Consider the following 25,179-nt stretch of genomic DNA (forward strand, 5'->3'; position numbering starts at 1 on the left):
TTTGTTCTTACAAGCTGCTACTGCTGGTTGCAGACTGTCTTCCTCTTCCTTCTCCTGCCCTCCCATTGTTAACTGCTCTGCGATGCTCTCTTCTGGCTGAAGTGCCACCAGCGCTTTCACTCAGCTACACGTGTTTCTCAAGAAACTAACCTCATCATTAAGCAGTTCTGATGTGGTGATGTGCTGTGGCAATGTGATGGGAATTGGAAGTGTTGTTCGGGGTGAATAACCATCCAAATGAAACACTTCCAGACATCTCCTGCCAGTCCAAATGGTGCAGGTGGGAACTGCAGCCATTAGGAGATGATTGTGTGCTTTGGATAGCCTATGGATTTGAAGTTCAGAAGAAAGTGCTGTATGTGTGCTTCCTTTCATGGTAAAGCATTGAAGAGTAGTGCAAGTAGCCAAGCAACTTCTGTGTTTGGTGTCTCAGCTCAGACACCGTTAGGTGTCCAGAAATGACCGATCTCAGATTAGGAAACCTGCAACTCATTAGAGATATAAATTAGGGAGATATGGGGAAAGGTTAGGGCTGTTGAAGGTGCCTGGAAAAGTTGCCACCAAATCAGTACAAAATGCTTGAATACTTGCCTGTAGCACTATCTGCTTGTTTTTTGCAAGTAGGTAAATATTTGTGTGGGATCTTTTCCCTTACCCCATCTTGCTCAGCTTGGAAGTGCTAGAGCCACCTTCCCAGGTCATCAGTCCTGTCCATGAGTTTAAGCTGCCTACCAATTGCACATTATGCACTTATTCCTTCCAGTGCAATTGGCTGTGTCCATGGCTGATTCAGCCAGTTTGTCTCGTTGGTGCCTGCACAGCCCTCCGTTTCCATTCCCTCACACCTGCCATGCTGCTGGCTCGTCTCTGGCTCTGGCATCAAGAATTACCAAGTGCTTTCCTTTGCTTGCTTGACTCTTTCCATCCTATTTTTTGCTGCACTATGCTAAATCACATGCTGCCAAGCGGGAGCAGATGTTGCCCCTTGTTGGTGTTTTCTGCATAATTTTATTTCTTTGGCTTAAGAAGCTATACCCGCAAATGACTACAGCAAAGAGGTGAAGTGGCAGTTCCTGTGAGCGGCTTCAGAATGAGGGTGCCATTTCCTATGCCAGAACTGCCAGGTCTCCCTTGCTGAGCGTAGGAGAGTTTCCCAACAGGCTCGTCCAGCACCATGGCTGTTTGAATGCAGAGCAGCATCATGTTGGCTCTTGGCTTAGAGGCACCTACCAGAGAGCACGTTCTCCTGTCTGTAAGTAAACTGAGCCACCAGACACATTCTGCCCAATGCTATCTCCTGCATCCACACTGAGGAAGCTTGTGAGATACACATGAGTATTTGCTAGCACACTTCTCATGGAGCTATTTTCCACGTTAATTTCTTTTGGCTGCAGTACCACTTATCCTTAAAGGTTTTCTTTTTCTCTGTTCCTGAGAATGACATTTGCAAGTTGACAAACAGTGGCCACAGCTCAACTCAAGACGTCTGCGAGGCTACTGATGGCGTGGTCTTTTCCCTTGAACAGTGCTCTTTAACTTTGTAATGGGAGTGCAGAGTGCAGAGTTCCCAGTACATAACAGCTGCATTAATGTCAGACTTAAAGGACATGCAGAACCTTGTGGCCGTCTTCTTCTGGACTTAATTCGCCTCCATAACTCTTATTTAGTACTTGTGGTGCTTGAAGCTCTGACAAGTTCCCTCTTAATTTTTACAGCTATCAGAAGGGACCGCCACCCAGCAGACAATACATGGGCTAAAACCTTTTACCACATACTCCATTGGCGTGGAGGCCTGCACCTGTTTCAACTGTTGCAGTAAAGGACCCATGGCCCAAATCACCACGCAGCCGGCTCCACCCTCAGAGCAGCCTCCCCCGCAGATCCGCACTGTGACCTCCAGGAATGCCTCTTTCCAGTGGAGCGCCCCTCAGTCACCCAATGGCATCGTCACCAGGTAGGAACTGCCACACAGCCAAACCTGCCCACCTCAGCTAGGGGTTGTGGCACAACAATTTTGCTGGTCATGAGCTGGAATCGCAGGACTGAGAGCACTGGATGGTTGTGACAGCCATGCTCCTCCTTCACAGTGTTAGTTGGTGGTAGCCTGTGTGGCGTAAATGCCATCTGGGAGGTGTTTACACACAACAAAAATTGCTTTTCTCCTGAGCAGGATATTGGGGAGGGTGAAGGTGGAGAGGATGAGTTGTGTGAGTGGAGGTAGTCGCCTGACAGCTGTGATTGCACAGCCAAAAAGTTGTGAGATCCACTGGCAGCAAAGAGGCAGCTGCATCTTGTCCTTACGAAGGCAAATCCTGATTTGCAGAAGCGAGCAGCAAGGTAACAGGCATCATCAGTTTCATTGTGAGTGTGACTGACTTAGAACCATGATTGCTCGTAGGCATCTTTCAGCTGGGGCCAAAATCTCCAAGAGAAAAACTGGGATCAGGTCGTAGAATCACAGAATCATAGAATTGCTGAGGTTGGAAGGGACCTTTAAGATCATCAAGTCCAGCCATTAACCTACCCTGACAAAAACCACTTCTAAACCAAGTCCCTAAGTACCACATCTACCCTTTTTTTAAACACCTCCGGGGATGGTGAATCCACCACCTCCCTGGGCAGCCTATTCCAATGTTTAATAACCCTTTCAGTGAAAAAATGTTTCCTAATATCCAATCTAAACCTCCCCTGACATAACTTGAACCCGTTTCCTCTTGTCCTATCACTTGTCATCAGGGAGAAGAGGTCAGCCCCCATCTCTCTGCAACCTCCTTTCAGGTAGTTGTAGAGGGTGATAAGGTCTCCTCTCAGCCTCCTCTTCTCCAGGCTAAACAACCCCAGCTCCCTCAGTCCTTCCTCATAAGGTTTGTCCTCCAGACCCCTCACCAGCTTTGTAGCCCTTCTCTGGACATGCTCCAACACCTCAATGTCCTTCTTGTAGTGAGGGGCCCAAAACTGAACACAGTACTCGAGGTGGGGCCTCACCGGTGCCGAGTACAGGGGGATGATCACTTCCTTACACTCTATTCCTGATACAGGCTAGGATGCCGTTGGCCTTCTTGGCCACCTGGGCACGCTGCTGGCTCATATTCAACCGGCTGTCCACCAACACCCCCAGGTCCTTTTCTGCTGGGCAGCTTTTGAGCCACTCCGCCCCAATCCTGTGGCGCTGCATGGGGTTGTTGTGACCCAAGTGCAGGACCCGGCACTTGGCCTTGTTGAACCTCATACCATTGGTCTCAGCCCATCGGTTCAGCCTGTCCAGATCCCTCTGCAGAGCCAGCCTACCCTCAAGCAGATCAACATGCCCGCCTAGTTTAGTGTCGTCTGCGAACTTACTGAGGGTGCATTTGATCCCCTCATCCAGATCATTGATAAAGATATTAAAGAGAACCGGCCCCAGCACCGAGCCCTGGGGGACACCACTTGTGACCGGACACCAACAGGATTTAACTCCATTTACCACCACTCTCTGGGCATGGCCATTCAGCCAGTTTTTTACCCAGCGAAGAGTACACCTGTCCAGGCCATGAGCAGCCAGTTTCTCCAGGAGAATGCTGTGGGAAACGGTGTCAAAAGCTTTGCAAAAATCCAGGTAGATAACATCCACAGGTCCATTCTCTTCTCTGGTAGCCAGACATACAGCAATTATGATGAAATCTATGATTGGCTGTTATGTTATTAAGGCCCTTGACTAATCAAAATCTCAACTTTCTTCTCAGCTATGAGCTCCATGTTTATATGGCTTGTCCCCTGAACCTACAGCCAGCAGTGAAGGCTTGCAGTCCTGGCCCAACTGAGGTGAAGTATACAGGAAAAGGACAGAGTGCCAATGTGTCCAATCTGGAGCCTTACACGACTTACAACCTGCGAGTCGTGTCTTACAACTCTGTTGGCAGCAGCGCCTCAGAATGGATTGGTTTCACTACGGAAAAGGAGCGTGAGTATGAGAAATGGTTCACCGATCAGCAATGCCCACTTCTAATGCACGGGGCTGCGTAGTGCCGAATGACTTCTCCTCTGTGAAAGATGATGTCCACAGAAATCTGCTCTTCCGTATCCCCTGTCACTGTCCCTCTGGTGCCCATTCATTGAAATTCTGCTCTGGGGCTTGGCTGCTCATTCCTTCAAAAATATTTCTTTGCTCATCATCTGATATCACATCCTCTATCTTGGGAGCCTGGAAACCTTTTATTTTACTGAAAATGGGCAGCAAAGCTGCAGAACATAAAATGTTCAAGTATTACCAGAAGGGTGATGTGTAGTAATAAATACACTGTCATGAATAATCCCTGGGAAAAGTGGAGCTCGTGGAAGAGACCTGGTGATTCTTTTCAGGAGCAATCTTACTGTCCTTATTCATGCCACACTTCGGCCAGGGCTCAAGAGACTTTTCCTTGGATGTCACATGAATGACTGGATCCTTGTTGACACTGAAGTAGGAATTTGTTGCTATCTATCTAACCACCACAGGCAGTACTTTAAAGCAATGCGGTGGTCTGCATGGAAATTAAACATGCAGGACCTGTGCCTACAGTCAAGAATAGATTTTGCCATCAAAACTGAATTTGTAGTAGTCTAACATCAGCTTTTATTAAAAAGATCTATAGTGCTGTACCCAGAGTCATTCCATAACAGAGATGGGCATTTCACCTCAGCCTGCCAGGTCAGGGCAAAGAGGATGTTCACTTTTTATCATATAGTCTCATGTCGGGATTTCAGAATCAACTTTCTAAAAATCCCTTTTGCATCACTTGGTAGTTCTGCCTACTAATTACTAAAAATGTATCTGCTACATCCTGAGCTGAAAATTTCAGGTGGAACAGCCCCAGATTTTCTTTGATATGACCACTTAAAAAAAAAAAAAGCAAAAGGTCCTCATCTCTAAAGCTGTGTTCTATTAAATTGCAAAATAAAAAGCTGGAACATGATAATGAACTTTTAAATGGGGAAAATTCATAAAGAACTGGTGAGACATACAGAGCGAAAGGGTTTGAAAGCCGTTTTTAAATCCCTGCCCACTGGCTCTGCAGCCGTCTTCTTTCAGTCTTGCTTTTCTTGCCTTGCTGACCTCTTCACACCAGGTCTCCGAGTCGCTCTGAATGTCTCCTTCCTCTTGCCTGGAAGGCTTCCTTTAGTGGCAGTGGGCAATTAGCAACAAAGTGCAGCTGGACAAGCAGTTTTCTTATGAACAAACCAGCATATACTGGGCACATGGCCTAATGGCAAAGCCAGAAGAGGAGACCACCTCAAACTTAAATGAAGTCTTTTGTCAGCAAGCTGTTGAGCCCAACTAATGAAATCTTCCTCCCTGAAGTGAGTTCTGGGTTTCTTTTCTCTCTGCCTGCCATCTGCTCTTGCTTTTCTGAAGCCCCATGTTTTCATGTATGTGCATGTGTTAAAAGATGATCTTGGGCGATTTCTTGGGGCTTGCGAACGAGCTCTCTCCTTAGCAGTTTGGTTCCCACAGCCCAGCATGCTGCAGCTGAACTTGCGCAACATCCTCTGTCTCCCTGTTCCCTTAGGCTGGAATTTAGTTTATACAGTTTTAGTGTCTGTACCACATACACAAAGGCAAAGGAAGGGAGTTCTAGGGTTTTATTTTAAAGATATATTTCTTAGTGTAGAAGCTGGCATGCTACGCAGCTTTCTCTTTTCTCCTTGTATCTTCCCTACTCATACACACGTATATGAGAGAGAGGGGATGCGTGTGATGCATGCTCTCTTGTGACAGAGAGCTTGTGTCACGCAGAGTCTCTTTCTCCATGCTGCATAACTCAGTTGTGCCTGTTGGCTAGAAATGAGCTTTTTTTCCTTCTTTTGCAGCACCTCGGTACACGGCTCCGTTCTCCGTTGTCAGCAATTTATCTACCATCCACATAGACTGGAGTCGCACGTTTGTACTGAATGGCCGCCTGAAGGAGTACGCGTTAACCGAGAGTGGGCAACGCATCTACAGTGGCTTTGACACTGAGCTATATTTACCAAGGACATCTGACAAAAGTCAGTTTCAATTTCCTATCGCTTTCCCTCTGTGAAGGACTGGTGAGCTAAATAATATTATTGTGTGCTAAATTTAAGAAAAACTCTCCATAGCCATGCCAAGCTAAGAGCACAGGAGCATACTGCAGACACACTGAAGTGCATCTAAGCAGATGCTTGAAACAAAAATCCTTGGAGCTAAGCTTCCTCTTAAACATTGTACCTGACTGGGTGAGACTGAGTCTGCTCTGGTTCATTGTGAGGGTCCAGCTTTCCCAAATCCTGGAGCTGCATTGCAATTCCACCCTTCAGGGCTACCCTCTGGGACACGGATGGAAATCTTTTTGTCCAGCCTGCTCCAGGTGAACCTGCTTTGGCAGGGGGGTTGGACTAGATGATCTCCGAAGGTCCCTTCCGACCCCTACCGTTCTGTGATTCCGTGGTCTTCAGCTTCAGAAGAGACTGGAGCCTGAATTTTCATTTGAATCAAATTAAGTCAGTAGCTCTTGGAATCAGCCAGTTTTTGAAATGCAGTTTCTCTTTCAAAAACTTGTGATCTTTAAAATACAGGGAACCTCTGTCAACTCGGGGCAGGGGGAACACCAAGAAAAAATGTTTTCTGTTTTTAAGGCATTGGGTTTTCTGTATGTCAAAGGATTTTGTAATTTGTTTTTTACCTTCCTGGTTACTGCAGTGATGCTAATACATTTCTTTTTTTCACTCAAACATTCTTAACATGTTTGTATCAGGCAGGAAGGGAGCATGAGGGATTTAGGGCACAATGATGAATAAATTGAAAGGTCCCAGTTACATTGGAAGAGAGAAGATTGGGTGGTGAAGGAGGAATGTAATTTGAAACAACACCATAGTGGTGCCAACCTATGATCTGCCATGGTTCATAGTTTAGAAGTTCAGTACTGATGTGTAAGGGATTATGAGGCTCCGATCCGGGACTCAGGTGGGTTATGATGGGTTATGGGCTATGCCTGCCTTGGCTTCTCTCAGACCTGGCTGTCTCTGATGGTGGATCATGGTGAAGAAGCAGCACCTACAGAATTTGGATTTCTCCTGCTGACAGCATGTTCTAACCTTTTTTCGCAGCCTTTTTGTTTCAAGTGACCTGCATTACTGATGAAGGGACTGCCATGACACCGGTCATCAAGTACAGCGCTGCAGATGGAGTTGGTAAATATGTGAAGAGACGGCCTAGCACCTATTGAATTTACGTGTTTGTGAGAGAAATTTGATATGTCGTGCATGCCAGACAGGGTGGCAGGTCATTGCAGGATCAGGGGATTCCTTAGTGTCCTTAGGGTATGAAGTATGTAGGTAATATGCCTTTTTTGCCATGGGTGGCTTTCCATTTCTTTATGTCATGATCAGCTTCAGATCCTTTCTCCAGATACGTAATAGTTCTTTGTTGTATTTTTACACAAATATTTTGCTGCAAAATGTAGTGCTTTTTCCTCCTGAATGGAATCTGCTGTCTTCCAAATTTTATTTCCAAATGAAGATTATCTTGAATTCTAATCCCGTCCTCCCACATTCCTCCTCAGTTTGACAATGAAATTACATATCCTCTCTCCTCCCTGCAACCCATCGACCCCTCCCTTCGTATGGCCAGCCAGCCAGTCTCTGCAGCCTCACCTGGGATGTGTTCCCTAGCCAGTTTATGAGGAGAATGTCACATGAGATGCTGTCAGGACCTGGTTTCTAACGCCTGCTGTTTCCCTTCTGTCCACGAGGCCTTTGCTTCTTTGTGGAAGCGCAGGAGTTTGGGGTGGTGACATCCCAGTCAGTAGTAGGCGCCTACCAGTAAAATGTCACTATTTATCATCTCCTTAGTTTTCTGCGAAGCAAAGCTAAGCTCAAACCGTTTCTAACAAACATATTGGGTTTAATTAATTTATTTTTTTTTTGAGTTGTATCTTGTTCAGCTTCTTAAAATAGACGGGCTTTGTCTTTGCAATTACTCTCTACATTGCATTTCCCTTATATCCCTTTTCATGCTTTCACTCAATCCTCCTGCAGAATTTCAGGCAAGGCTGCTGTAAAGGCATTTTAAAATGTTCCCAGTTGCTCTATGTCCATCGCCTTTCACATTTATCTCCTTTGTTCTTTTGATTGCTGCTTGTACCCAGGGTCTACTGCAAACTCAATCGGCACCGCAGGCAACTTGCAGAGGAGGCTTGCTAGCAAAGGTGATGGAAATTCCTTAGCGAAGAGGCTGGATATACATGGAGGATTGCAAATAACCAGGAGATCCTGTCACTGAGATTTCATACACTTGTTTTGTGTATGAGCAAAGCCAAACAAGTGGCTGTTTTTTTCCTAACAAGTGGGGGAAGGAGGAATAAAATGTTTCATGTTGTTTGCTTTTGTATTAATTTATCACTCATTTCAGTTACGTCTTCCTCCCTCTCTCTTTTTAACTGCACAGGCCTGCTGCTACGCAGTGCTGGAGAGAACGTCCTCTGTCTGTACCACTCTGAAATTACCGTAGTCATTTCCACTCTTCAAGGTTACTTGGAGAACCCTTTTTTTCTTGCATTCCACCTCCACCGCCTCCTTTCTCAAGAGCTGCTGATGCAGTGGTGATTTCCAGCCTAAGCAGCAATGCCAGAACTTTAAGCAGGGTCTCTTGAGGGTAGTAAGCTTTTTATTATAGCCCGCTAGCATATTGAACCATTATGCCACCTTGAACATAAGTGCAAATAAGCACATGACGACAAAATTACTTAAATTTCTGCCTAATTTATTAGCGAGGAAAGGGATAGCATATTGTTAAACGCTTTCTGAAATAACATTCCCTTTCTCCCCTAATCCCTCTTGATTTTTACAGGTCTGATCTTGACAACACCTGGAGAGAAGGACAAAGCAGAGTCCAAACGTGCAAAATTCTACAACGAGTTGTGGTTTGCAGTGTTGATGGTAGTTCTAGGTTTGATCCTCTTGGCTATTCTTCTCTCCCTAATTCTTCAAAGGAAAGTCCACAAGCAACCCTATGCACGAGACAGACCTCCTTTAGTTCCACTCCAGAAAAGAACATCACCAATGAGTGTGTACTCATCAGGTGAAATCCATCCGGTACGTTCGGTATCTATCGTGTTATACTTTTATCTGCCGCCCCCCCCCCCCCCCCCCAATTTTTCTTCCTCCTTCCACCATTTTGTTGCACTCTTGATTACCAAGTGAAGGCTGTTCAGTGTAGGAAAAAGGCCGTCTGGTGTACCTATGTGGGTACAGAGAGCCAGGCTACAGGTGCTTAGTCCAAAGAGAGCCCTGTGGCACCTGGTCTGCAGGCCCTGAAATGCTTCTGATGCCAAAGACAAACTTTGGGTCCGGCGTCACAGAAAATACAAAGCCACTGGTGTCACCTCATGTTAGCTGACATCTGCAATAGAGCTGAAAGGCATGCTGTGAGAAGGTAGGTGATAAAATGTGTTTTTCAGAGGAATCTTTCATGTGTTCCCAACTATCTGTTGTGGGCGCCTAACCAGGATTAATCTGATAGTCTTTGTCAGGTATCCATGGAATGTGCCTGCAAAAAAGCAGGACTTAGGGAGAGGCGCTATTTCTTTCTAGTTTCCACCCACCACCCAGCTGGACTGTTCTAGGACAAGCTGCATACCAGGAAGGTTTGGGGGAGAGTGAGTGAAACCGAGGGACACAAAATGCGTGTCTGTGCATCTGTGCACATAGAGCCACAGTGGGACCACCGGAGGGGGGAGGACTGCTGGGGATTGATAAAGAGGAAGCCTTTGTATCATTGTTATTATGACAAGTTATAAATCTGTAAAAAAAAAAAAAAAAAAATGGATAAAGAACGTGTTCCGCCATGTAGCAGAGTAGGAGTGCTCTCCTACCCTTTGAGGAAAAGCAAGACAAAAGGAATATGGCAATTGTTACAAGACTGATAATGGGAGCAGCAGTGCCTTCCATTTCCGTGCTTCTTCCCAGGCATAGGCCATGAGATGATTCTTCTTGTCACTTCTCAGCTTCTTTTTCCTGCGAGTGCCATCAAGCAGGATAGTGACTCCTGCATCCTTCACGCATTCTGTTCCTTCTTGTCTCAGTGCCAAGAAACTGCATCTGTGCCTCACCGAAGCAGCTCTTGGAAACAATGGGATTTCCAGCGTGCCCCTTCTCCTGGCAAAGGCTAAGCGCATAAGAAACTTCTTTTTTTGGTCTCATGGTCATGATTCCCTTTCCTCTACAGTCTGTCATGTTGTGTTGTTCCTCTTGACTTTAAAATGTCTTTGCTATTGGCGTGCCCGCACAATTCCTTTCCATGTTCCTCCCCCTTCTTTAATTTTCTTTTTTTTCCCCTTTTTCTTTTTTTCAAAAGCTCACGGACTTAATAGAAAGGAAGATTCTACAGCGCATCAACTGAAGGACTTAATCTGAAAACCTGAAATGTTAGGATAGTGCTGCTATGAAGCGGCAACATCGCTTGTGTTGTACAATTGTTAGTGAGGTCACGTGGCAAGCAAGGCTGGCTGCCCACGTGGTACTTGGTGACCGGTTAAAAGTTAAATACTGCCTTGTCTTCGCCAGTTCCCCTACTCCCCCACATCCTGCTACGCTGCTCCCCTCCTCACACTCACACCCCCCCGTAAGGAACAACCTGCACCTCCTTGCACCCAGCCCTGCCCTAATGCTTTTCCTCCCTCTCTTCACTCTCAGTTTGAGACCGTTGCTGACACATCTGATTCGTCAAGCAGTGTCACGCTCAAACGTTACAGAATGCACTTTGAGGTAGAGTGGTTATCTTGCAGCGGTGCCAGATGCGTGATGTGCCGGATGACCCAAAGAGCATGCATGAAGGCATCTTACGTTGCATGTTTCTCCTGGTGGGTGAATGTCTTTTCCCTGGTCGTGATAACTGAAAAAGGAAGTCTGCTAACATCCCGCTGCTGTGCAAGTCTCGGCTATCATTCTGCTAGTCAAAAATCTTTGGACCTCTGACTACTTTAAAAAAAAAAAAAATTAGGGAAAGGAGGAAAAAAAAAGAGAATAAGAGGGAAACTCCTGTTTTACAAGGTTGGGTTTTTTCCTTTTTAATGATATGATTGTTCTACAGTGGGGAAAGGTCCATTTTCTTTTTCTTTTTTTCTAACTGTGCATGATTTTTGAAGCATGGTTTTCTCTGTTCTCTTCCAATCCTGCTTTGGTTTTGTTCAAATAAAGCATTTGAGACCATGCCCTTTGTTTTTCATTTATTAGTTTGTGTCTTCCTCATAGGGGCTGGCAGATACGAAAATTCCAGGAGCTGGTTCTCCCATGAGTAACCGCAGTGTCCATATCGCATCTGGGGCAAGGAGACCAAGTCAGGGCCAGCTAAGTCGCACATATTCCCAAGCCTCTCTTCATCGTAGTGTCAGCCAGCTGCTTGACCTCTACGACAAGAAGTCTCTTGTTGAAGAACCACCTTGGGATGCCATTATTCGCAATCATCGCACCACTGGTCGTGGCTTGGTAAGGACTCCTGTTCCTCTGTGATGCTCTCGTGTGTCAGCTGCTAGTGATTTGTCTGTTCTGTCAGGGTTGTTTGCCACCAAAAGCGAGAGGAAATTTCTACCACTTCTGAAACTCACTGAACTACATTCTGTAAGCCAGTTCTGGCGTACCAACATCCAGCACGTGTACGGGGGGTTTGCATGCTAAACCAAACTATGGTGTTAGCAGAAGATCAGCAGATGGGAGTAGGAGCTTCCCTTTTTAGCATCAGGAAGCTGTTTTTTTGGCTAGTGAGATCACATAGTGGTACACTCGGGGTGGGCTATTAGTCCACAAGGAATTAAATCATGGGGATATGATAGTTCTGAGAAAATGGCTGAAGGCTGTCACAGTACCCCTGACTCAGGCAGTCCATGAGCTGCAGATCAGTGCAGACTGGAAGGTTAACCTGTACTTGTGGGGTTTTCCCTATAGCTAAGTGTCACTATGTTCTTACTTAAGCCTTATCATCTTCCTTAGTCCTGCTGTTATGGTTTTAGCAACCCCCCTGCATCTCCTTCAGTCTGGTACAGCTTTGGCTTACATGCCTTTTTTTTCCCCCCACCCGACTCCTACAGTATGTGGATGAAGAAGACCTTGTCAATGTCATCAAAGGCTTCAGCACAGTCACCAAGGAGCACACCACATTCACTGACACCCACCTCTGAAGAACACAACCACCTTCTCTAGAAAATGGAAAGTGGGTAACTTGCCAAAAGCAGCCTGCACGGACTTTGCGGGAGGGGATAAGGCTGCTGTTTCCCCACCCCATGCCCACTAGTTAAAAGATAAAACTGTTTGTTGGGAGGGAATGTGGGGATTAAGTTGGCCTTTTTTCACCTTCTCTTTAACCGTATAATAAAAACTGTGTGTTAGCACTGACAGAAAGGTAAGAGACCAGTTTGAAAATCCTTAAGTCATACAGTAGTAGAAGACTGTGAAGGTGGAGGCTTTCATCTTTGTCTCTCATCCAGCTCTCACAGTTGAGGAGGGTTGTGGGGGCGGGAGGGGGGCAGCGTGTTTGGTACAGAAAATGTTTTACCTGTCCAAAACCCAGCATGTGGCTAAAAGGGGCCTTCCCAGCAGGACAGCCATGTCTTTTCCCGGCCTGAAAAAGCTCCACCACAAAATTGTGTTCATGCACAGGTGAATAAACAGCAAATGAAGGAATTCTTATGGAGTTGATTGAAACTTTGCGTCCTCTCCCTCCCTCCTCCCCACCCTCTTGGCTCAAGGCTCAAAAAAACCCCCCAAAACCCAAAAGCCATTAATGAATGCTTTTTCAGAGACAGAAAACCTCCTAATCCACTCCCTGTTAAACACTTGCTGTCACGGCCTTCCCTTTTGCTTATGTATTACTAATCTACAGGCAACAAAATTTGTTCACCACCCACAGTAAACTAGGAGCAAACAGCAAGCAGCCAGTGCAACACAGGTAGGGAATATCATGTCAAGGCACTTGTAATTGAGAATTATTATACCATGACAGTAAACCTACTCCCATATTCATCTCTGTCCTTCTTCCAGGGAAAGTGACAAGGAAGCCCTCAAGAGACTGACGGTTCTGTGTATTCTGCCAAGCGTATTTTTATGCATGCGCTCAGTCACAATCACCAAAACCCATCATCTGATACCACACATTTTCAGAAAGTACAAGCAACACTCCTCTGGCAATTTATTTGGGCTAAGAGGCAAAATGATATGCTATTTTGAATAGCTTCCTCCTTAACCCGCACAAAACATTTCAGATTTCAGACAGCAGCATACAGAGCAACGATCCCATTCATAAAACAAGACTACAGAGGCAGCTCTGTGAATTAGGCAAATTCCAGCCAAGACAGCAGCAGCTCTGCAGAGCAATGTGTGGCTGCATCTAAACAGCATCTTCCACCGAGCAACTGAGTATTCCTTTAGCACCCTCCCTTCCCCCAAGACAAAATAATCACAACATATCACATGCCTGACCACATTTACGCAAGAATGCACAACAATATTCTGGATTAAGTACCGTACTACATTTTGGAGCATTACATAAAGCCACACACTGATGTGGACGACTCTTCAAAGATTCGGCAGCAGCCAGGTACTTCCTCATAACCTTACAATTTTCATTCTGGGTTTCAGAACAAAGTCCCATTCAAGAAAGAACCCATAACATGTAGTGTTAGGCCAGCTACCAGTCAGAGAGCACCTGCACCTCATCTTTGCCACCAGTCACATTTTCACAGGCCATAGTCTTGGCAGGATGAGTCATTCTTCCGGTGACGTGGTGAAGCAGCTGTCTTCGTAGGCGATGGAGAAGCCACACCAGGTAATTCAGGCCCACCTTCAGCAAAGACTGGTGCAGAGGCCAGGAGAGGCACCTTCTTCCTTCCCAGGAAACCAGCTCCTTCAAACCCCATTTTCTTTTTGCTTTCTGCTTTGGCTTCACTCTCCTCTTCTGCTCCTCTTCTTTTGGGATCCAGGGAACTCTCTGGCAAACGGTGAACCTCTGTACTGCAACACCCTCCTGCATCTGTCACGCCTGTGCCTCGTGCTTCAAGTGCTGTTGTCAGCACTGCCTTTCTTTCAGCTGCACTGCCCTCAGCTGTTGCCTTCCTGGCCTCTGTCTGGCTTGAATTCCCATTTGCAGCAGCTGCCTTTTCGGTTGGGCTTTTGCTGGGTAAGTTAAAAGCCTGAAAGTCCCGGTAACTGTGAAAGCTCTCCGTCCGCCTTGCTCTTGCCAACAGGGGGCTTTCTCTGTATGGCCGCACAGAACCATAGGTGGCTGTTTCATGGATCGTTTCATGGTGCTGCAATTGGAGGCTTCAAAAAAGAAAAACAACAACCAAGGACAAGGAGAGCAGATGTTAGGCTGAGAACAGCAACCGGTTCTTCTGCACACCCTGCTCCCACCCACCACTGCAACTTCCACTAAATAGCAATATACTCATCACAGCCCCCACGCAAGGGCTTCCACATCACTCACTTCAGTCTCTTGTATATAGAAGTCTTGTATACAAGTCATTAACTCACATGTATATAAACCAACAGAAACTGAGGTAGTTGTGTGTGTAGTTCAAGACAGGCAGGGCATGGATTCAGGGGCTCAGCTACAGCATTCAGGTCACAAAACGCCTCTTTCCCTACCCGAAGGGTAAAACCTTTGGTGTCTGCAGCAGGTGCCCCCCTTGCTGACCTACCTGGAATTAGATTCCCGAAGCCGGTTTGGCTGAACTACTGAGGTGGCAGGACTGATGTTGGGTGTAGCACAGCGAGACGTACTCAAGTCACACTGGTCAAGCAACTTGAGCAGCTCTTCTTCTGTGGGGCCGCCGATATCTGAAAGAGACAGCTCTTAGTGCCCAAGACCATTTACTGTAGTCATGCACATGTGAGGACAGAAAAAGAGCCACACCGCAGTCCTGGCATAACACAACTTACCTTTGTCTTCGCTTTTATTAACCATGTCCATAGCTGTGGTCAGGTCCCACATCTGGATGCTGCCATTTGAATGCCCAGTGAAGAGGTAGCGGCGTGGCCGGGAGCCCATTCTGCTGGATCCTTCACATTCTCGCACAGTAAACGATGAGATGGTAGTGCAGTCAACTGCCTGGATCTCACAGATCCTACAGGAAGAGAAACCCCAAGTTACCAAAACAATTGCCCCTGGCAGAGTTTGGCAAGTAAAGTCAGTACTGTTTTGATTTTCTGAGAAGGCACCAAACTTGTCATCAGAAAAAGACCTTTCTTCCAGACAAAACTCCTTCCCGTGAAACACCCTCATGCTGCTCAGCAGCAGATAGTACTTTCCTCCCCAAACCATCTGCACCCTTTTTACTACTTGTTTATTTTTAATAGGGAACCCCCATATGTTTGATATCCAGTTTCAATGATGAGAAACCTAAGGTTCTCACAAGAATGACAGCAACTAGCCCCTTCACATGCTAGGCACTCTAGGAAACTAACCTGTAGAAACAGTACATTTAACCTTATAAAAGATATGCAAAGAAATCCAAGGATGATAAAACCAAGGCTATCTATACAGATAAATTTTGTCTTATGACAAATGCAATATCACCTGACATGGCAGATCTCCATCGCTTTTTCCCTGTTATTTTAGAAGCTTATGTGGGGAATGAGAGGAAAAGGACTCCCAAAACTAAGCTGCTAAGCCAGACTCCACACCAGAACCTCACATATTCTGGGTAATTTGTTTTACTGGCCCCTTGGTATTGAGCTTTTTACCCAAGAAGTGCCAAAATAAGTAATCTAAAAAAACCCAAACTCTTCATCACATACTAATCTAGCCTGAAGGAGTTGGGCGGGGGGGGGGGGGGGCGGGTAGGGGGAAATCACATCAGTAATCTGCAGGGCTTGTGTCCTCAATTCAGATGCCCATAGTGTTAAGGCATCAGCCTTTTCACCCAGATTCAAAGTTATTAGACAAGAGATGCAAGAATCGTAAGAAGCATAGAACTGAGATGCACCATCTTTTCTGATCTCTTGCCATCTTCCTAGCCTAACAGGAAGAGCAGCTGTGGTTATTTGGCAGCTTTTTTTACTACATTGGCAGCAACCTAGTAGAATATTATGAAGTCAAGCCTAAGTAAATAATTCTATAGCTGACCTAGAAGACAGTCTCTCAATTTTCAAGGTTCTAATATCTTCAAAGACAAGTACAAAGGAAGACAAGAGGGAAACTGCTTCCTTGTCTACCTTTGTCAGCAGCATAATCCCTGCCACCAGCAACTTCGGTATTGGTTTTGAAATTTAATGATAGCATAGTACCATAGCTGAGAGTTATACATTCTGTAGTGGCAGACAAATGTTTGTTTTATGAGCTGAGGAAGTGAGCCATCATGAAGTGAGTCTCTGATACCACTTTTTTCAAATTGTCATTTGGCTTCTAGGTTACAGTAGATCATTAAGTACAGTTCTGTTACTAACACGCAAACTAGAAGCTTGCTAAGTGCAACTGCATGCATCCCCAAGGGATGGGAGACCCCTCCACCTGAACAGTCTTGCTCCTTTCCCACTTAAAACCCTAAAAATGGAGGTACCTTTTCCCAGTTGAAGAGAGCCTTACAAACAGCTTATTAGTGATGGGGACGACTTTTTGGATAAACACCTGTTGATCATCACGTTCACCAAAGGGTCCTAGAGAAAAAAAAAAAAAGAAAGATTGCTTTTTTGTTTGTTTCAATTCCCTCACCCTCTTCCCCACACAGTCCTAAAGACCCAAACTCATATTAGTATGACCACAGCAATTCTAAAGCATCAGGACCAGAGAACCGAAGATGACTAATAGCTAGAAAAAGCCACCCAATAGTTAGAAGCCTCTACAGAGGCTACAGATTTTTTGTTCTTTTCTTTTAAAGGACACCTATTCTTGAGTTTCCTGCATGTTCCTGGAGGAATTACTATGTCAGTAGAAACCCTACATTAGGCCTCTATAATAACAATAAGTACTTTCTTATTTTGCAGCTCCTAGATGTCTAAAGGCTTAATCAGATTTCTTGCCATAGTACTGGCCCCACTCTGTGTTCACAGGGCACCCTGTTCATCAGAGGTTCATTTGCAAGACTCAGACCATAAAGGAATCTAGACTACCTGTCTAGCCATATTTACTGACATGCATTCCTTCACTATCTTGTTATAGCAATGTGTTACCACCGTGTGCCTCTGCAGTTTCAAGGCTTCAGTAAACTTGTCACAACTTCAAATTCATTTCAGAATTTTTTACGTGGGTATCATTTAACCCCAACTGAACAGCGAACTGGAATCTGCAGTAGACCCAAACCTTGCTATGCTCATCTGCTTTAATACAGACTCCTGCGCTTTCTGTCATTCTCTAGTTAAACCAAAAGTGAAACACTACATCAGTTTACTCAAGGAAAAGGTACAGTATCTGTGCTTGAAAGTTTTTCCTCCCTTCTTCTCACTTTCAGAGTAAGCCCTTTTAAGTGCACTCACTGTATACAGCCTAAATAGTGATTATGTCCAGGTGAATCTTACGGATGATCCCTGCCATCTTTTCAAGGGAAGAGCAGTATATAAGAGCTTATACCCATCAATTGACTTGCATGTTATAGGGTTGAAGGTCTGTTAAACCTTTATGAAATCAGTAAATGTACAGGCTCAGCACAGCGCATTCGAGAGACATCCTACCAATGTCATTTCCAGAACAGTAACTGCCATGACTCTCTGCTTCCTCCAGGGATAAGATTTTGAATGATGCAAGAGGTGTTGAGCCTGGCTGAGTTGAAATCATGCCCCGGAACCGAGTCACGGTCCACGTCCGTACATGGTTGTTATCAGCACAAACTAGAAAGGAAAAGATATACAATAACATTTACAAGGGATGACAAAACTTTTGAGATAAACTTCTATAATGACTTCTAAAGACTGAGTGATAGAGCAGAATTTGGTCAATGTCAGGTCACATAGCATCTCCAGATAATTATCTAACAATCTACAAATTGTTGCTGATGTCCTGGTTTCTGTCAGTTTTCTCTCTTCCCTTAGAAATTCAAGAAACAAACTGAGGCAGGTGGAACACAACATAATGCTTAGCAACATGGTTTAGTGATGGTTTTGTCAGCGTCAGGTTGATGGTTGGACTCAACGGTCTGAAAGGTCCCTTCCAACCTAGACAATTCTATGATTCTATGATTAAGGTTGGACTGAGTCAGCACCAGTAGCCTACAACACACTTCGATCCTGTGTGTGGAGATGCTAGGACAAGACATGTCATGAGAGCAGTATGGCAGCAGAACCCTCATCACACAACAGCACTCTTCTATCTCATTCATCAGCCACTCAGTTTTCTACATACAGATGGGCCCCTTTCCTAGCAGTGAGGGTTTAGCACCAAGTTGCAGGGGAACAGATGATCTCTGGACTGTTTGTTTGCAGTATAATTGGATAACGTGTTTCCTGATCCTTTTTAAAAAAACAATGGGATAGCAGCAGAAGGTAAATCTGTTCTCTGCCATGCCCTGGTTGCTGTATTCTGGGTGAAAAAGATTCTTACAGAAGAAGGAGGGATTGCATCTTCCCTGAAATCAAGACACTTTCCTGCGCGTAAGACAGGACAAATAGGATAGCACACGGGAGACTCCTGAGAAAACACAGACAGCCCTTTGAAGCCATTGGGAAGCCTTTTTCTAGAGCCCAAGAGGAGATGGTGCACATTTTGCTGGAACCCAGAAAGCTCCTTAAAGGTTGTTAAAAGAAGACAAGTCCTAAAGGACCTGCCCACAACAATAAGACTTGACAGGGATACATTTGTTTACAAACCCTTTTATTTCCACAAATGGCAATCTCGGAATAAGACACAAACGAAAGAGTTAGTTGTTCCAGTATTTGGTCAAATAAAACCTAGGCCTTTTAACTGCTAAAGGCTTTGAAGAATGCTTGCTTTAAGAAAGAGGATCCAAGCCAATCTAGCCCCTTCCCTGCCCCCAAATCTGTCCAACTCATTTCTATCACATGTGGGAACAACGCAAGTTAAAGTAATGCATACAAATACTTCATTGCTCAGGAGGAGGGGGGAACCACCAATATAAATTTCTGCACAGAAAAGAGGATTACCTGACACAAGGTGTTTCTCCGAGAGCATGATCTTCGTAACAGGACTTCGATGAACTGTGAAGGTCTGGAAGAGCTGAGGCCCAGACCCAACTGTTTCAGGGTGCTGTACAATCACCCTCACTGCTCCAGAGCTGGTGCCATATGCAATCTCAATCCAATTGCCACTTACACCTAAAGCAAGCAAGAACACAGTTGTTCCCCCCAGGAATGAAAGCTTCTTTTACTGAAGACAGGTAATGAAGCAGTAGAAAACAGTATTTCCAAGCTTCCACAGTAAGATAGGTATTTATTTTAAACAGCGTTTACTCATTATTTTTCCATGAACAGAGGTGATGTTCTACCACTAAAAAAAACCCCAATGTTTGCTGAATTCCATACCACACTCTTCAACAGTGTCTTAACAACAGCCTTCTCACCCATTCTCTCCCCCCTCCTAGAACTGAAAGAAGAGATGGATAAAGTCACATGATCGGAAATCTTGGCACTCCTTACAGTGATATGGTCAATACATGCCACATACCATTTATTTTTCTGCCATTGTGGGAGGCAAATGTGAAAGCAAGGCAAGAGCAGGGAGGTAAAAAGGTCACTGTGCTATCAATATAGCTGTGTGTATGTGAGTTACTATGTGAGTAACCAGTTTCTCACAGCTGCTTTTTTGGGGAGTTTTTACTTTGTTTTTTTATTTGGTTTAGTTTGGTTTGGTTTTTTGTGTGGGTTTTTTTTAATTTAACTATGGGGTTTTTTTAATTTTAACTGTGATTACAAAAAAACATATGGAAATGTTTTTTAGTGCATTTGTTATAAGATTAGACACAACAGCAAGGTTGTTTCCCCCTCAGTTCACCACAAACTATTTCAGTGAATACAATTCATAATCTAAGTGCATATCTTGTGTAAAAGGCTTAAAACCAGCAAAGGTACATTATGCACAAGCATTAATAAATGATGCATTATGTTATTACGTTATACATTAATGTATAATGCATGATGTACCAGCATATGCACACATACATGTAAGTACATGTCCTATTTATACATATGTAGAGATAGATGTAAGGGGAAACAGTTACGCCTAGTGTTTATCACTCATTTGAAGATGATTAAATCAAGAAAAATTCATAGTTCCTGTTAAGGGCTATGTTGTCTGCTTCAGCCCTGCTATGCAGCAATAGAAAAAGTTCATTCAGAAAGGAGAAAAAACCCACATCTGTAACAGACTCTGACTGAAGAGACAGTAATAGAATACTGACTGGTTTTAGGTGTGAGGTAGACACTGAGCGCTGTTATAGCATCATTGGAGGGATCATGGTACAATTCTGTCACTAGAAGATCATTGTCTTTCATTCGCAATGGGAACTTCTGCATGTCTGTGGGGAAGAGACATTTGTTTATTGCTTTGAATAGACAGAGTTATTCTGATGCAACTTAGACCAATTAAAAAGTTTAAGAACAAAGCTGCTCAGTACCACCTCCTTTTGATTCCACCCTGCCTCTATTTCTTACCTATATAGTAGATAGAGCCGTTGTTACAGCCCAGCAGCAGAAAGGACCCAGCAGTATCATAGCTGGTGATAGGAACAACATCCTGAACCTAGTGCAAACAGAAAGGGAAAAAAAAAAAAAAATACACAAATCAAGAAATTAGGTTGCTACTTTCTCAGTTTTCAGATATTTCGCTACATTTTATTGAAGAACACCTGAGTTTAATACTTCACACTTTCTGTCCTATCCCTTCTTCCCTTTCCAACAACTCCTTAAGAGGTTGCTGGGCAAAGGAAGTAGATGTTGCCTCTCTAAGCCTTCCTTTACCCCCAGTTCTTGTGTCCCTCTGCCAGCCTCTACGGGGATCTCAGCCTCTAGCAAATATATGATGAGGGCGAAAAAAAATCTTGTCTCACTTCCAATACATATCCACACCAAGTAAACTGGAAGGCAGCCCTGTCATATTTTACTTATTGGTCTGTACCTTAAGGTGAGGGATTAAGAATGCCCTCTCTTTGCCCTCTAGGATCAAAAGGAGTGCTTATCCCCTCAGGTGGGACAGAGATCTCAAGCAAAGAAAAAGTTTAGCTTATGCTAGGTATGACCCCCTATTTCAAGCAATTCTTTTTTGCTTCAGCCCCGAGGAAGAAAAAGCCAAAAGTCATTTTATACAGAGCTCTCAAAAAACGCATAAAGTCATAGCATTTTTCCTGTACTCCATACATTTCAATCAGTCCCCTTAATGGACACCGAATACTAACTCACTCATGGAAATTTCAGCTTAAGTGCTCATTTCTCTCTGACCAGCAGCATCCTTCCGATTGTTTCAGAGACTTGCAAAATTATTTGCAAAATATCTACAAGGATCCTGTTGGATAAAAGCAAAACAACCAAAGAAAGCTCCTTACACCCCAAAGGGCTAGCACTCTAAACTGGTATCCATTCCTAACCTAAGAATAGCCTGTAAGCCCCTAAAACATATTCTAAGCCTATCACTCGGACTTACAAAGAAGGCTGAAACATGAGTATAGCTTCTGCTTATTTTCCAAGGGAGGTGGGGTGGGGAGTGGAAGAGGCACTTTCCCTCTTTTCCTTGTTTAAAGAAGTACGCCTCTCTCACTTACACTCACCTGTAATTCAGCACAGATCCAACGCTAAAAATAAATTATTCTTGGAAAGCACTTGGATTTTCCCTGTATAACTGATGATTGAATAACCTGGCAAAGGATCCTTTCCAATTACTGAAAAGAATTCCTATTCTTTTCTCAATGCTTTCACATAGTACTTTTTCAGATACAGCTGTTTAAGTACCCTACCCTCCCCACAGTCAAATTCATATTACACCTAATTAAGTAAGGTATCTAACGATGTGGGCCACAGCACTAAGTTTCGAAAGATTTATTTTTTTTTCCAGGCTACTTTAAAGAAGTAGTAAAAGAGCAGAAAGGCAAGAAACTAAACAGAGAGGCGTTTAAGGGTTTACGGATCAAGCTGCGGTGTGCTCTCTGGTTCTGTGGATCAAAGGTACATACAGAAGCTCTCCCATCTGCAAAAAGCTGACAAAACTAATGAAGGTAGAAGCAACCTATTAATGCATATACCACTTCACTCATCACCTTGCAGAAGACATAACTGCAAGGAGAGGTCTGAGCAAGAGGATCTACAATGCTGCCGATGGCAGAGACTGACTGACTGGGTCAGAGAGATCATATAAAACAAGGAGAGTCCTTCCTTCTGCAGCAGAGAGCGCTACCCACAGCGATGCCATACAACAGTCACTGGTGAAACACGGCCAGTGAGAATCCTCACTTCTCAGACTACGTTTTTCTGTCATACTCTATTGCATTATGTTACCTCTGACTCTGTTAACACTAAATATTCTGCTTCCTTTAAGCTCTCCTATACTAAGAATTTCATTACTGATGTATCTAGCACCCACAACCTCCTCTCCTTGTTGCACACAACTGAAAACATTGCCAGAGGAATGAGTACTAGGGAAACCACCTCAGCTAGTCTGCTCAAATCTCCAATATGGGAAGAAGATGCCAGAACCAATTAGAGGAAGAGGTCAGAGTTACATCTTCAGGGTGTAACACATAAAACACAAAAATCACAGTGCCAGGAAGTATAGCTTTACACAAACTAAGCCTCCTTAATGTAGAACTCAGAAAGGCATGGGAAAAAAAAAAAGCCTGAAAGGAAACAAAGTTCTTGGTCTGAAATGGGGCATTGGCACATTCTGTTCCTCAAAATCTCTCTCACTGCAGCAAGTATGATTACCTCCTAAGTCCAGAGCTATGGGCAACTCATCGAAAGCAGTTACACAAATATCATGTATACTCATGAGGCCTTTGAGATCAGAGGTACAACCCTGCCACTTAAGCCTTTATGGGATTCTTCAAGAAGAATGTGTTGTAAAGGCAGATAAGATCTATAGGAAGATGGATGCTTGTTTTTTTGAATTCTTACTAACAAAAGAGCCTCAGGTACAGAAAGCACCTGGAAACTGGTTGGATTTGGCGTTGAGGGTTTTTTTGTTTGGGTTTTGGTTTTTGGTTGTTGTTTTAGTTTTGTGGTTTGGGGTTTTTTTGGTTGTGTTTTGTTTATGGGAGCTATTCTCATCCTCTAGAAGAAAAAATTAGAAAGCCAAAAAACTTGGTTTTGGGACATCCCGGCATACAAGCCGCCTCTTAAAGATTTTCTACTCTTCAATAAGAAGTGCTTTCACCAAAGGAATACTCAAGTCAAACTGAGGAACTATTAATATGATCAGAAAGACTTCTGTGGCTCCCCCTGGAAACACAGACGAGTAGGACATCATTTTTTATTCCTTATGACTTACTCCTTTAGAAAATATTGTCAAACGCCAGCTTGTCACATAGCATTATGTTGTCTCTTAACAGAAGATTTTGCAAGGTATCAGTAGAGATTTAAATAATGTTTTGCTTAATTTAAGACCATACTAACATGTCTGTCTGCTGCAGAAGCAGTGCTATCCCATGCTTTTTATCTGTGTTATTTGTTAGCAGTACTGTCAACCTAAGGGTTGAATCAGAACTTAGCGAGCAAACAGTGCAGCAGCCTCAGGTCAGTTCTGCCTCTTGAGGTTTGCAAAGCAGTTTGGGGATTTTTATTGCATCCAGTTTTTGTGCCACAAAGACATACATCTGGCTGTGTTACAAGCTTTGTTACTCACATGAATGCTTGACTGCTTTCTTGCACTCATACAGACTCCAAGGATCTCTATATTTAATATGCATTCTGACAACAGGAATAAAGTCAGTGCAGCCAGAACCACCCACATGCAAGACAGACATCTTTAAAGCACCATGTATGTTTCTGCTGAAGAAGAGTCTCCCATTGTCAAACAACTTTTGAGATCCCCAGGTATCAGACTGCCGCCTTAACTTGTTTTCTTCTTCTTTCAGACGGTGCAGAAATTGTCGTCACACATTCCCCACAATTTTTTTATTTCCTACGATCCTAGTGAATTTTTACAAAGTTAGTAATCCACAAGGAAGTTTAAATATACACACACTTGACATTTATTACTCCAAATCACACCACGTCCTTTTATTTGAAAGCCTAAAAAGCATGCTTGGTAGCATCACCAAACAATTCAACATTCTTCTCACAGGCACAATACTCAGATACCAAGGTGACAAACTCCGTAACAGAATTCAGGGCTGAAAACCCTGCGACAAGCATTTCACAGATGCTTTTAGATTATTTTATTATCTTTTTACTAGAAAGACATACCAGCTTATTAAAAGTGATGCAGAAAATTGAATTGAACACACCTGCCAATGCTGAGTCACAGCGTTCCACACTCCCACTTTCCCTGTATGGCTTGTAGCCACCAACTGGTTGCCAATGAAGAAGAGAGCATCTACAGGGACTCCAAGACTGAACACTCCTACAAAAAATGAAGAGTCTATGAAGCTCATCTAAAATAAAGAGAAAAAACCAGTAACAATGGAATCTCTTCACTATTATCATGCGTCATATTTATTACAGCAGCAAGTAAAAGAACAGCCAAAACTGGGTTTGCAGGGTACTATGTGAGGTACCATTCCAGCAGCAAACTGGGTTCCATTAAACTAAATGGCAGCCTGATGTCATCTCTGCTGATACAATCATTACTTAGACAGGAGAAAGGAGGCAAGAGAAGGAAAAGCCTATGTGATATATGCATTCCTTATTTTTTCTACAGCCATCAAGTTCTCAAATGGCTTTATACATCCTAAGGCACTAAACAAAAAATAAATAAAAATCCTATTACAGCAAGCAGGATTTTTTTGGTTGTTTTGTGTTTGTTTTTTGTAATCTGTGACTATTAAGTGTCATTTAAGAAGCATTAATTTCATGGGTTTTGCTAGACAGACTAATTTATGCCATACTAGTTTGCAATTACCTTTTAAAGTATTAGAAGTTCTCACCACTTTTTTTTTTTTTTTAAGTCCAATCAAATAGATGTAGTCTGAAAACATATTTTAGAAACTAAATACAGCTACAAGGCTTCATCCTTATTCTTGGAAAAAGACTAAACAACCCCAATGTGACAGTACTTGAATACATTTAAATTTCTCTTTTAGCAGAAATACTTGAACCTGGAAAAATAAGCAGCTTGAAAAAGCC

At 43.8% G+C, this 25,179-nt stretch overlaps 2 protein-coding genes across 2 annotated transcripts in view; one reads left to right on the plus strand and one right to left on the minus strand.

Moving 5' to 3' along the window:
- The window catches only part of USH2A (usherin), a 392,064-nt gene extending 379,915 nt beyond the window's left edge, over positions 1 to 12,149 (plus strand). Inside the window, exons 65-72 of the mRNA XM_054195462.1 lie at positions 1,716 to 1,954; positions 3,723 to 3,940; positions 5,827 to 6,003; positions 7,084 to 7,167; positions 8,825 to 9,069; positions 10,669 to 10,740; positions 11,227 to 11,460; positions 12,060 to 12,149. Coding sequence (XP_054051437.1) covers positions 1,716 to 1,954; positions 3,723 to 3,940; positions 5,827 to 6,003; positions 7,084 to 7,167; positions 8,825 to 9,069; positions 10,669 to 10,740; positions 11,227 to 11,460; positions 12,060 to 12,149 — 1,359 coding nt within the window. The remainder of the gene's footprint in view (positions 1 to 1,715; positions 1,955 to 3,722; positions 3,941 to 5,826; positions 6,004 to 7,083; positions 7,168 to 8,824; positions 9,070 to 10,668; positions 10,741 to 11,226; positions 11,461 to 12,059) is intronic.
- A 983-nt stretch (positions 12,150 to 13,132) lies between these two features.
- The window catches only part of KCTD3 (potassium channel tetramerization domain containing 3), a 29,826-nt gene continuing 17,779 nt past the window's right edge, over positions 13,133 to 25,179 (minus strand). Inside the window, exons 10-18 of the mRNA XM_054196900.1 lie at positions 24,342 to 24,457; positions 20,563 to 20,650; positions 20,310 to 20,426; positions 19,057 to 19,227; positions 17,632 to 17,787; positions 16,524 to 16,620; positions 14,905 to 15,089; positions 14,664 to 14,802; positions 13,133 to 14,286 (exon numbers count right to left, since the gene is read on the minus strand). Coding sequence (XP_054052875.1) covers positions 13,704 to 14,286; positions 14,664 to 14,802; positions 14,905 to 15,089; positions 16,524 to 16,620; positions 17,632 to 17,787; positions 19,057 to 19,227; positions 20,310 to 20,426; positions 20,563 to 20,650; positions 24,342 to 24,457 — 1,652 coding nt within the window. The 3' untranslated portion in view covers positions 13,133 to 13,703. The remainder of the gene's footprint in view (positions 14,287 to 14,663; positions 14,803 to 14,904; positions 15,090 to 16,523; positions 16,621 to 17,631; positions 17,788 to 19,056; positions 19,228 to 20,309; positions 20,427 to 20,562; positions 20,651 to 24,341; positions 24,458 to 25,179) is intronic.

This window comes from Rissa tridactyla, chromosome 3 (genome assembly GCF_028500815.1).
Source record: "Rissa tridactyla isolate bRisTri1 chromosome 3, bRisTri1.patW.cur.20221130, whole genome shotgun sequence".
Classification (NCBI taxonomy): domain Eukaryota; kingdom Metazoa; phylum Chordata; class Aves; order Charadriiformes; family Laridae; genus Rissa; species Rissa tridactyla.